General features: G+C 46.9%; 1 protein-coding gene across 2 annotated transcripts in view; it reads right to left on the minus strand.

The window, feature by feature from the left end:
* LOC135909687 (cell adhesion molecule Dscam1-like) overlaps positions 1–13,761 on the minus strand; it is a 301,290-nt gene that overhangs the window by 61,491 nt on the left and 226,038 nt on the right. For both annotated transcript variants that reach the window (XM_065441717.2, XM_065441716.2), the window contains exons 5-7: positions 2,994–3,278; positions 1,621–1,890; positions 596–892 (exon numbers count right to left, since the gene is read on the minus strand). In XM_065441717.2, the coding sequence (XP_065297789.1) occupies positions 596–892; positions 1,621–1,890; positions 2,994–3,278 (852 nt within the window). The remainder of the gene's footprint in view (positions 1–595; positions 893–1,620; positions 1,891–2,993; positions 3,279–13,761) is intronic.

Raw genomic sequence — 13,761 nt, forward strand, 5'->3', positions numbered from 1 at the left:
GCGCGCATTTGCAGGCTTTTTTTCACGCTCAGGAAAACACTTTTATGTAGCACGTATTGAGCGACAGAAAGCTGTATCAGCAGTTTTCATGTCACTCTACAATTTTCTCTTTGAGACTTTTCAACTAATTATTATATTTGATAAGTTGATTAATTAATTAAGACTAATCATCAAATTAGACTGAATGAATGAACAAATTGAGCATTGAGAATGAAAGAATTTGAGTATCTCCAAGCGACGGCAAACAACATTACCTTTGTTCTGTCCATCTACGTGGCAGTTGCATATATTTAAAGTTTGGCTAAAGTTACGTGGGACGCCCTATATACGCTGCCGACGCTCTTTCTCACTTGTCATGCGTATACATGAATTCATCTCTGCTTGCACCATGCTCTTCGTTCGAAGGATCCACGTACTGAGTCCATGAGTCAACATTTGCGTTCGAGCGCGCAGATTCATGCAGTAAATCATTTCAGATTTGAAAGCGGAACGTTGTCCTGCGTCTCGGAGCTAGCTTCAGCTAAGTGTCACGTAGCAAGCAACGTTAAGCCACGTATTCAACGGTCACACAAAGGACCACGTGCCGCACACGCACCGGGCACGTTGATCCTGGCGGCGTGGTGTAGCGTGCCGACGCCGTTGTTGGCGGTGCAGCGGTACTCGCCGCCGTCTTCGACCTGGACGAGTGAGAAGTTGAGGTAGCTGACCACGACGCCGTACTGCGTGACGTAGTCGCCGAAGCGCACGCGGTGCGTTTCCGGCACGGGCGCGTCATCCAGAGACCACGTGATCTGCGGCAGCGGGTTCCCGGACGCCGAACACTTGAGCGAAAGCCTCGTGCCCGCCTGCACCGTCTCACCGCCGAATGTCTCCTGGAACTGGGGCAGGTCCTCTGCGAGGGAAGGTTCAGGCCGTTCACCCTTTGCGAGAACTTATTTGGCGAATCCGTAACGGGTCTAGGGGAATTTATACGCAACAGTTATATATTAGCTATAGACATCTTCAAACTGCCCAAAGTCTGTACAGCCACAGTTAGTGTATAGAGAAGTCTATACAAAGTGGTGTACTGCATAGGCTGTCCTTTAAGATTGTGAAATTGAACTTTGATCATTTATGGTCTATGCAGTCAACAGGCCATTCATAGACGGCCCATAAACCAAGAATAGCTATAAGTCCCTAGACAGGCGCTTTTCCGAGAGAATGCAAATATACTGTAAGAACGAAAGTGGGGCGCAGCTTCCGAAATGACTTTGCTCCAACCGGCCACAGACAGCAAACGCCCCGTCGATCAGCACGCACAGATTATAATAACCTGCGCATAGCAACAGGATCTAAATGCCTTAATAATATATGGGGTTTTACGTGCCAAAACCACTTTCTGATTATGAGGCACGCCGTAGTGGGGGACTCCGGAAATTTTGACCACCTGGGGTTCTTTAACGTGCACCTAAATCTAAGTACACGGGTGTTTTCGCATTTCGCCCCCATCGAAATGCGGCCGCCGTGGCCGGGATTCGATCCCACGACCTCGTGCTCAGCAGCCTAACACCATAGCCACTGAGCAACCGCGGCGGGTAGGATCTAAATGCCTATTCGTGCGCTGAGCGCGCTCAGTCTTACCTGCAAGCGCCAGCTCGAAGCTTGCTTGCACTGAGTCCACGTCGTTGTGCACGAAGCACTGGTACATGCCCCTGTCCTCCTTGTGCACCGAGCGAATGTCCAGGGCGTCTGCCGAAAGCAGCGCGACCCTCTCGCTGAGCGCCAGAGTTCGCTGGTTGAAGCGCCACGTGATCCCCGCCACGGGGTGTCCCGATACCGAGCACCGGATGGTGATCGGCTGTCCCACGCGCACCTGCTGCCGCGCCGGCTGGATATGCGCACCCAGGGGCTCTGCGAAGGCAGTCGGATTGCAAGCGCGCATACAGTACACTATGCACCACCACGGAAGGCGGCGCCTTGTCTCTGTTAAAAATTGTGGCTTCGGCTGACATGTGAGCTCGAACTTGACTTTCCGTTACTACAACATAGTTCGAACGATGAAGAATTTGTCTCGTACAACTTTTCTCATTTCAGCGCAGGAACGAAGGAAATTGTCGACGTTGAACGCGAATCTGGCGTTCTCCTTTCGTTTTGGCACACCGCGCGTATATGGCAGAGACGTGAACGACGCAGCGCCGTTTAACTAGTTTAACTTTATTCGGACCCGTTCCTGGCTAAATATACAAACAATCGAAACGAAATAAGCACAATGGGGCAATGAACCAGCTGAAAAGAAAGGAACACGTGTCTAAATGCTTACCAGCAGTTATACCACGGAAATATGTAAGCTGCACTGCGGCGCAGTGTACTCACGATGCCACTTGTGATACATGTTACAAGACACAAATCGCGTAAAATTAGTCAGCCCAGCGAAATATGCTAGTTGCGAAGTCATGGCGCGTTATCGCACGCGGTCAGTTCACTTCGGGAGAATGAGGCTCAGGGATTGGTTGCAGAGCAATATCTTTTTGTACATTGGTTGGTGAACGGAAGCCGGGGGGGGGGGGGGGAGGGAGAACGGCGCTTTAGGAAATGTATGATACACCATAAGTCACTTGCAAACTGCAGAATGACAAGTAGAAAAAGGTATGAAACTCAGTTCTGTGCAGAACGACAGGAAGTAAGAAAACAAACAAACAAACAAACAAACAAACAAACAAACAAACAAACAAACAAACAAACAAACAAACAAATGAAAGAACGAACGAGCTGGCCTCATATGCCCGTGTCAGGCAGGGAACAGCCATTCACTGTAAAGGAAGAAGGGGGTGTCAATGAACAAACGCCGAATGTTTGAGAGGTGTTCAGCAAACAGCTCGTCCAAAGGAGACAGCCAAGAAAACGGCTTGTGGGTGTTACCAGCAAAAAATTTGTAAACATAATAATAGTAAAAAAGAAACATCAGAAAAGATATGGCGATAGAACTGGTGTCAACGACGGCGCCGCCAACGTACCCGTAACGACGAGCTCGGCGGTGGTCCGATCCTCTCCTGCGCTGTTGTTGGCCACGCAGGTGTATTTCCCGGCGTCGCCGACTACCGCCTTTCGTATGAAAAGGACACCATCGACGAGTGAGGTTCGCTGGTCGAGGAACACGAGGCCGCCGTCCTCGCGGTACCAGCGATACTGCGGTGGCGGTGATCCGTGGGCCACGCACGGAAGCGACACCGCGTCTCCGACAGAGGCTGTGATCTTCTGCCGAGAGTGGATTATCCGCGGCGGCACACCAGTGTGCGTTTCTGCGCACAGTTCGTGAAAAGGAGTGTCGTGAGAGAGGCAGAGAAAGATTGCAACAGAAATAAGACTCATTGAACCCTTTTCATAATTGTAAAACAAGCTTTTCCACGATGCAGCGCACAAAGCTGGTGGCGGTGCAGCAATTATTACGTCCAGCGCATATGAGCACAGTTGGCTTCTCTTATAACGTGGAATACGTAGCCGTAGTTTTCATGATGAAGCCATGCGTGAAATAGTGGGGCGAGAGAGAGAGAGAGAGAGAGAGAGAGAGAGAGAGAGAGAGAGAGAGAGAGACAACTTTATTGAGCCGAACTCGACATCTTAGACGGCGTCGATGGAAGTGGTTCCCTCTTCACGGAACCCATATGCTTCCCTAGCTGCCTGGCCCCTGGAGATCAGGACGAGCTGGTCTTCCAGGGCGGTGCTGGTTAGCAAGGTCTCCCATCGCTCGGTAAGGGTGAATGAGGGATGGGGTGGGTAATGGGGCAGGTAAGAGGTGGGGGGATTGCCTTGATGAAATCGCATACAGACTGACAGGCATACTGACAGGCGAGACAGACTGACAGACAGACAGATGGCTAGCTAGATAGATAGATAGATAGATAGATAGATAGATAGATAGATAGATAGATAGATAGATAGATAGATAGATAGATAGATAGATAGATAGATAGATACATAGATAGATAGATAGATAGATAGATAGATAGATAGATAGATAGATAGATAGATAGATAGATAGATAGATAGATAGATAGATAGATAGATAGATACTTTTGTTCTGGTGCTTTGCCCGCAGCAGCTTTCAGTTTACAGCCAGTGATAATGAACATAAGAAAAAGCCTCATCATGTGCAAATAACACTTGATCGTCATTTAAACAATAGGGACTTTTAGCATGTCCGCTATTCCGGAAAACAGTGTAGCGTGGGCGAATTGCCCGATGGGTGGGGGCGTAAAAGTGAGCGGCCGGAGCGATGCAGCCGCCTGGTGGCGTAGAGCTCAACCAGACAAACACAGTGCTAAATTACAGCAACCTGCTATATTCTGCTTCGTTGCTGGGGCAAATTTACGGTAGCGGCGTAATTGTGAACACGATTACGCCGCTGAGAAAATTTACACCAGCAGCTAAGCAGAATATAGTAATTGGCTCTGTGTTTGCGTGGTTCAGCTTTGCACCACCAGCTGGTGCCACCAATCTGGCCGCTCACATTTGTGCCCCCGCTCATCCGGCGAACCGCCCGCGCTTGCCGAAATACCGGACGCACTGAATTTTTTTTATGACTGACAGTGCTGCCTTTAGTTCGGCAGATATGCAGTGCAGTGGAGCGCATTGCGAACTGGAACAAAAAAAGATGTAAGAAGGTTAGATGAAGATGGCTGGACGAAGAGAGAGAGAGGGGGAGATGAAGAAGGAAGGCAGGGAGGTTAACCAGATATTAGTCTCAGATTTGCTACCCTACACTGGGTTTGGGAGAAAGGAAATTAGAAAGAGGACAGAGAGGAAAGGGTTAAAAAATGCACACACTGAGACACACACACGCGAAGGGCGTTCCTGTAAGATACGTTCACAAAGGCCGGTGGATCGCAAGAAGCGTAGTAGCGCTTGCACGGCCTTCTTCTGTGACGTTAGGTCCTGTCGATGGTGTAGAATTCCTTCTTCCAGTAGTGGTCGGCAGTCCAGCTGGTTGAGTTCGTGGCGAAGGGATTTCGTCGGCGGGCAGTCGCCCAAAATATTGGCTGAACCAAGAGCAGACGAAGATGTTTAAGTCAAGGCTACGTGAAGATGGCAAGATGATAACTAGAGGAAGCAATTTCTTTCTTCATCGCTAGTCGAGGGAAAATCACCGGAGTTAGGAAGTGCTATCCCGCGCTTGTCGTGCTATTATTGTCATTCCCAAGCCTGTACCATAGTTCTCATCACAGGCTGCATCCAAGAGCATATAGTTTAGCGGGCACAACAAGCATCTGTGGGTTTTGGCAAGCTCGACAGCTTCTAGTGGGGTGTGTGTGAACGCAAATAGACCGCTTGAAAGATGAACAGGTAAATACTCGACGAACAAGTATGTCAAGGCCCGAGTAAATGCGGAACCCAGCATTTCGTTCGAGTTATGTGAACTGTGAAGGGTTTGTCTAAGAATAGAAAGGCCTGCGTAGGTGTGCTTTCAGAACTAGTGTTTCGACGTGAGTAATAACGTCCTCCAAACCTTGCGAAACTTACGGCGAGTTTCCCAGGAAAAATAAGCCATGAAACAACTTCTTTGTTCGCTGGCATGAAAGCCAGGCCCTATTTTTAGCTAGCAAGAGCTAGCGAAGCCCAAGAAATAATACCCGGGCATACGTAGGCGCTGTACTTAACGACTGAATGCATCTACACCTTTACACTTTTTCCCTTTCACTCTTGACGTGTTCTCCTCATTTCTCTATTTCTTTTTCTCACTCTCTTATTGAGCTCTGTCTCCAACGTCGTCCCCGCGCACGCAATTACCCATTTGGGAATTCCAGTTGCGTCTCACTTCGAAGCTTAGTGCGAGACAAAACAAGACGAAGCTCTGATTGAGCCTAGTTTTCTTCTTCTATTTTTATTCTTACAACGATTAAATTTTGTGCTCATAAATTTATCTTGTTCAACAGGTGCACAAATTTGAAAATAAGAACAACGACAGAAAGGCCGCGTGTTCTTGTAACGTAAGCAGAATGAAGTAAGCTCTATTACCTCCTCTCACTGGAGCGCCCATACACGGGATTAGAGTAAGGCCTCTTATGAGTTTTGCAAGACCGTCAAAACAATATCTGCTGAGAAATGGTACACTGCATATTTTATTTTTTTATATATACCATATTTCATTAGGGTCCCTCGCGCGTATATAGGACGAGTACATGAGACAAAAGTACATCATCTAAAAAAAAGAGAGAGAAAAACTCCGCGTCGTTCAAGAATACGGCGCGCAGTCTTATTAGATCCGAGCACTGTCTTAGTCTTTCCTACGTTAAAGACTACAATCTACCTGCTGCCCGAGTGTCACTGAAGCGAAACTAAGATGTCTGTCGAAGATAATCTTTTATCTAGGACCATCATGTTCCAAGGCTTGCATGAAAAATTGTGTTTCTTTTTGACAAAATAGGAGCCGGGGGGGGGGGTGTATTAAATCTGCTTCTTTTTTCAAGTAATGCTAAAGATAAGTTGCCATATGTGCTGTTATTGCAAGTTTAAAACTGCTTTAGTTGGTTTTTTTTTTCCTTACTTGAATACACTGAGGGTTTGGCAGGTAAGCGAAGCGAGAATTCGTAAGGCAATGCCATCTTCGTCAGCGTTGTCAAGTACAGCCTTTAGGCCGCCGAGAGCTGTGTTGTCTTCGATACTGCTGATAATTCTAAACTTATTATCTCTGTAAGCTTCCATCGAGAGATTGGATTGGATTGGAGCAAACTTTATTTGTGCCTACAGTTGGGCGCTCGCGTGCCCCGACGTCGTCGAGAGACGTCTTTTTTTATTCTATTGATTCAGTAATGCAAGACTTTCATTCGCGGTATTATATATGGCAGCGAACGTTTTAATGCATGTTTCGACATTGTGAGCATCCAGCAACGAGATTATTGGAAATGTAAAAAGCAAAACGTAAGTAGCCTCTCATCAGCGTACTGAGCTTCTTGTGCAATAAATAGTCCTGGCTTGCGCACGTGCGTATTTCGGTACAAATTTGGTACGCGTGTTTGTAGTTATATGTCACCGTATCGCTATTTTCAAAAGCAACTGTCACCACTTGACACCAATAGCTTCATGAATGCCTATCATGACGAACTGGGAAAGAGTGTCATGGTAATCACGGCTCAGGTGTGACTTCGCGCTGAGAGAGGGCACACGTCTGTTGGGCATCCCGTCGCAGCTTGCCTCCGTTTCTACTGAATTGCATATGCATTTTTTGCACAGCCACTTGCCTGGAATTCTTGTAAGTCCCGATTTATGAAAATGCGTTCATTGAAGTGCTCTGTCATTGGGTATACATTTAAGTTTTTTTTTTGTCTCCGTCCTTCGTTGGAGTAGCGGTCGAGTTTATCAGAAATAACGCAACCACGTTTAATGCTATGTGTTTTCTGTTCCTCTATTTTAATACAAGAGTGGTCAAGTTATAGATAGTATGGTGTGCTTCAGTTGCGGCACGAGTTGCTCTTGCATTTTGATTCCTTTCTTTGGAAACAACTGTACACATCTCTTATTTATCCTCGTTTTTCCTTGTTGTTATTTTCGTTAGCGTTCTTTTCCTGTAACATGTATCACCAGACCAGCAAGATTATTAAGCTGTCCATCATCACCACCACCACAATCATCATTATCACCATCGTCGTCGTCGTCGTCGTTGTCGTCATCATTATCATCATACTCATATTATTATTATTATTATTATTATTATTATTATTATTTAAACATATACAAGCACCACAAACAGTAAGAAAGCGCGGCTAACAATTATCTCCTAAAAGGGACACATCGTCCACCCGCTTGAAGAGGAGAGAAAAAAAGAGAAAGAGCAGTAGGTAAAGGAAGAAAAAAAAAAGAGTGGAAGCAACAACACATCACACAACCACGCGCCGAGTATGAACATTACAGCCTAGTCGTGCGGCTGACGCACGCTCTACAAAACGCACATGAAGGAGTGTCCTGTAGAGAGTGCTTTTCTGTGAGACAGAGTTGTTATGCAAAAAAGCATATCATAAACATAGCGTGAAAATTGGGCTGTTTGTTGTGAAAGTCTCTTCTAGAAAACACACACAAATTTAACTAAGGTTTACATAGCCGCCTATGTTCATGAAGGCAGTACATGCAAAATATGAAAAGGAGAATGGGGCGCGAGGAGCTCTAGTACTTGTTAGAGGAGACGATTATAATGAAAAACAGACATAGCGCGGTATGATTGATTGATTGATTGATTGAGTGAGTGAGTGAGTGAGTGAGTGAGTGAGTGAGTGAGTGAGTGAGTGAGCGAGTGAGTGAGTGAGTGAGTGAGTGAGTGAGTGAGTGAGTGAGTGAGTGAGTGAGTGAGTGAGTGAGTGAGTGAGTGAGTGAGTGAGTGAGTGAGTGAGTGAGTGAGTGAGTGAGTGAGTCATGTGGGTATCAAACCAGTAGCTAGAAAACTCTACAGATACTGCTAAGTTATAACACACTCAAAAACACACTAGGTAGACGTGTTCTAAGCGCAGAAATGTTGGAGCAATATTTTACACCGAGTTATGATGCATGTGCTCTGTTCGGAGAACCAAATAACCAGTTCATATTACTACATAGTGCGGGCTAATCGCCGTTAAGCGTGCAGTATAGTCTATGAGTTCGTCGGCTTAAAGCACGCGTTCCATGGTTCGACGGTGGGATGGCACGAAGCTTCGGCGCGGCCACGTAGCCAGCGTTACTACATTGCTCAAGTACAGCGCAACCTACTGACTCCTCGCAATTTCAGCCTGACACGAATGTGTTTTATATATAACATAAGCTTTATTTAACGGTTGATGTTTGAATTATTATTATTATTTGTTTTGAACACATATACACATATACAAAGGTAACAGGAAAGGGAAAGCGAGGAGCAGGCTGGCAACTGCCACCGGAAGGGGCACAACGCCTGCCTATTCTTCTGAAGGGAGGAGACAGCAACACAGCTTTTGGATCAATGCAGCAGAGACGTCTTTTTTTACACGGATATTCATGAACAACGAGGCGCTATTGAGTAAAAACCGACATAGGAATCTCAGTGAGCTTCATGCTCTATTCTCCATGAAATCCTTTTGCTACAACGGGTAGCTGAAGGCAATGATTTCTTCTATTTTCTCGCACGCTTAGTTATGGCGTACGTCAGGTCAAAGTGACATATCTAGGTATCTAGCGGACTACTAGCTAGAGAAAGCTAGCAACAATAAAATAACGCGCAATTTCTGCGCCATGGAAGAGAAAGGAAAACGGCGGTTTCCACCATAACTACAAGTTGGCGCTAAGCAGGATATGCCACTTTTACATTCACAGTGCTGATTGCCATTCTTGTCACTGATGGAATACTTACCCGTCGGCACTAGCTTTCTTATAGCTACGCCTCGAGGGACGATGGTTTATTTTCTTCGTTTTCACCGTTATCATTCTTTTTGGGAACTGTTGTTTGTAGCGATGATTGATTGCCGCCCCATAGACGCTCCGCAGCGTCGGGATACGGCGCACTTAACACTCTGACACCAGCTAAGAGAAGCGTGAGCAGCAGCAGTGGCACATCCCAACACGTAGTCACGCTAATGATCTGGCCAACGAGAACTAGAAGTTGTGGGTATAAGTTACGACTAGACCAGTGTTTCAGTTTGCTGCCCATTGCTTTGTTACCCGAAGGCCAGTGATGAACGAACTTTGGTGAACGTTGTCCACAGTGGGGAAGCAAGCCAAGCTGTGAAACATCAACGATATGTTATTGCTCTTTCAAGAGTGCGCAATACATGACCGCACCCATCAGGATTTCACGTAGAAATACTCAATTAAAGCACAGGCTAGTGGTCTAGATTACTGTCAGAAAACTCTCTGTGTTTATTGTTTAGGTGGAATGTAAGAGATTAATTCTAAGCGGAGCAAATTAAGAAAAAAAAAGAGCATCTTAAATTGGATCCCAAACCATGCCACCAACGTGTTTTTTGTTACGTCACGAATTTTGGCATAGTTTTTTTGCGCAGTTCCGATTGTTTTCCCGTGCACGAAGAATTTGAAAAGTTGTTAGGTTGCGTGCGCCTTACATTAAAGCGTGGTGCTCTATTTCTTTAAATTTTTTTTTTGAGACGTTTATCTGTCTTTGGCTAGACGTCGCCAAAGTCTTCGATGTCACAGGTATCTTGTACGGTGCGAGAACTTTAACGTGGCATCGCGACCCGTTTTGGCACACGAAGTCTGGGCATACGGCAAGTGTAACCTGTCGCATACGGAAGCATATTTGTGATTCAGAAATATAGCTTTAATTTCTCTCTGCGTAATTTAGGTACTTATTAAGGCCACGCAACATGCCATCCACACTATTACGCGGAAGTAGCCGACGCAGTGTTAATTGCCTCGTCTCGCTGCTTCGCTGTGAAAATCTGGCTCCTCTTTCGCTCGCTGCAATTAAGTTGCAGGGCGCAGTCACCATCGGCGCCTTTAATGAAATATAGCATTTGCCGTCGGCACACGCTGTCACGTCGCAAGGTGTTGTCGATTAACTTTCCGGCGTAAATCCACGAGAAGGAAAACCTTTTAGCTAACAGGTCAGGCAAAAATTAAGCCGCTTCGCAGGGTAGTGTATGCCTGAAAGTGAGAAAAAAGGTTTAGGCTTGCGCTGAAAGGCATCGCGGAACGTTCATGCGTTGAGGAGAGCTGCCAGCAGCGTTGCAGGCGTCATATATCGATGGTGCACGGGATGAGACCGGAGAAAAACCTGTCAGAGTTTGTCGGAAAAAGATCGACTCGGCGTTTACTGCCCGTTCCACTCAGACCAGTCTATGCACCACGCGGCGTGGTATGGGCTCAGAGGGAACGTCACGACGTCTACGATCGTGAAAGCAGCTGAAACCAGAACGCTGTCCTGGCTCCGGCAGAGCCGACTGAGCGGAATGTGACGTCGCGTCTCCACTTCACTTTCACTGCAGTGACAAACGGACTGTGCCTCTCTGCAGACTTGACCGTCTAATCGCAGGCCGCGCGTGCGTGTCGTTGGCACTGACGGCGTGAACTCGTCTGTATAATTGCTATCGCAATAAGACATTAAGACGCGAAATCGTTCACGTGCCCTTTTGATTCAATCTAAAGTACCTCACCCAGAATACGTTGCTCATCAGAAAGCGTGCCGAACTCTTTTGAACCTCAAGCACTGATGAATCGGCTTCACAGTGAAGTTCTAGCGCTGGAACGGCTCGTGATTGCTTGGCGCTTTCACCAAAGTTTTGTCGGTTTGCGTGATGTGCCGGTATACATGAACGCCGACGAATCGGAGACCGCTGCTATGTGTAGGGAGTGTTCGGAACTCGGCTGCTGATTGCAAGAAGTCACCTTTGCATGCCGCAGCGCTGCAGGGTTTTAGTGAAGAAGGAAGAAATCAAAAGGAAAGTGCAGGGTTGTCGAATCTTCAAGAGACCTTTTTATTAGCGTTCAAGCTGTCATCGCAGCCTGAATACCAAACAATAAGCGTGCAGATTTGTCCTTGAATAATAAATATCAGCGCAGGTTGTTATATATATTCCGCGAGCATTCTTCCTTTAAAGTAGAAGTATTGAGATTATGTAGGACTGAATAGTAAGGTGATCTTTCCCATAGGAGTCAACAAAGCCGATCGTAATTACTATTAAGACCTAATTTTTATTTAGGATCTTGTTGCAGCTCAGGTCAGACGCTAGAACCTGTAAACCAGTGCCTATTTGTCAGTTGCTTGCCTAGCGCACCTAGCCGAAATATTTGCTCGGCAAAAATTGCGCTAACGTGAGTTATATTAACTTAAATACTATTCACGTGTCCACGCTGTTGTTACGCTAAGCTACAAAACACTATGGCTTGACTGCTTGGCGAAAGCTTCAAAAGGATGAGTAAATGCGCACGTGTGCCGCCTTTCTAATTGAGCAGAGACAGATAAGCCGGGAGATAACGCCAATAACGGGCAAAGTCTTTTATTTATTTTGACGTTCAATGAACATTAAAGCACGCTAATACTCGCTGAGACATCGTGTCTTTAAATTATCTAGTGCGGAACATAGATGTGCTTCCGTTTTCCGCTTTTCGAGCACCGGAAATGACTGCCCCCTGTCTGCGGCTTCGGGTAGTTCGTCACGTGAAACTTTCAATATGAAAAAGAAGTGAGCGAAGAACAAGGATAAACAAGCCTTTGCGTCTTTGCCAGTCGAGCGTGAAGAGAGAGAGAGAGATGCAAATGAAAGGAAGGCAGGGAGGTTAACCAGACTTAAAACGTCCGGTTTGCTACCCTGCACTAGGGGAAGGGAAAGGGGAAATAAAGACGGAAAGAAGAGCGTGACAAAAATGAAAGCATGAGAAAAAAAAATATGAGAAGGGACGAAATGGGGTCATTAGAGTCTTTCTAATAGGCCACTGTCACGTAGAAAAGTCAACAGAGCCTTGACCGACTTTTGCTGCGACGACAGTTCACGTCGGCATTCCAAAACCGACTGTTCTGAAAGCGGCCTGTCGTCAAGGCGCGCCAACGCGGTCGCTAGTGACAGCCGGTGCGCGCTGTATCGAGGACAGTGGCAAAGCACGTGTTCGATAGTCTCTTCGCCGCCGCAGTGTCTGCAAGCCGCGCTGTCATCCATACCGACTCGGAAGGCGAAGGATCTTGTATAGGCGACACCAAGCCACAGTCGGCAAAGTACTGCTGTTTCGAGGCGAGAGAGTCCAGGCGGGGGTCGAAGTCGAAGGGATGGGTCCAGTCGGTGTAGACGTGTATGCTTTAAGCTGGGTGTATTCCATAAAGTTTTGATGGCTTCATTTGCAAGCACACGAATTTTCGTTGCAGCGTCTGTTCTTGAGAATGGAATGGAGTCTTGTAAGCCCTCCTCGTGTGCAGATCGTGCTGCTGCGTCGGCAAGTTCATTGCCCATTATGCCACAGTGGCTTGGAATCCACTGCAACGTGATGTCGTGTCCTTGCTCGACGAGGTGGTGAAGCAGCAGTCTGATTTCCATAACTAGTTGTTCGTGGGGTCCTCGGCGTAGGGCAGAAACCAAACAATGAAGAGCAGCCTTGGAGTCAGTGAACACGCTCCATTTCCTGGGTAGTTCTTCAGAAATTACACGAAGTGCACAACGAATAGCAGCAAGCTCCGCGGCAGTCGATGTAGTCTGGTGAGATAGTCGAATCTTAATTGTGGAAGGTTTTGCAGGAAAGATCACCGATCCTGCAGACCCATTCACCGTGGTTGAAGCGTCAGTATAAAGATGATGATGCTCGTTGTAAGTCTCATACAGCAAGAGCAGTGAAAGCTGCTTGAGTGCTGGAGACGAGAGTTGGGCCTTTGTTCGTATTCCTGGTACCATTAGTCGAACATTTGCTCGAGCCAAGCACCATGGTGGAAACGGAACTTTCGCTGGAGCTGTATAACCTGATGGAAGGTATGCACGATAAGGCAGGACTGTTTCGCAAAAGGAAGCACGTGGTCGATCCACTGGCAGTGAGGCTAGATGATGGGCAGGGGCTCGAGCAAGGTGTCTTACGTGTGCTCTGAGCGCTTCCATGACTATATGGGTCTTGGCTGGGAAATCGTGTGCAATGGCAATTGTTTCAGCCGTTGACGAACACCGCGGCAATCCAAGACACACTCTAAGTGCCTGGGCCTGGACGCTTTCGAGTGTGCGGATATTACTTCTGCAGGTGTTGGTCAGCACAGGCAAGCTGTATCGCAAGTACCCAAGAAAGAGCGTCCTGTACAGCTGCATCATTGCATGTACTGAAGTACCCCAGACATTTCCTCCAAGAAACTTAAACACATTA

The sequence above is a fragment of the Dermacentor albipictus genome, chromosome 3, assembly GCF_038994185.2.
Source record: "Dermacentor albipictus isolate Rhodes 1998 colony chromosome 3, USDA_Dalb.pri_finalv2, whole genome shotgun sequence".
NCBI lineage: Eukaryota > Metazoa > Arthropoda > Arachnida > Ixodida > Ixodidae > Dermacentor > Dermacentor albipictus.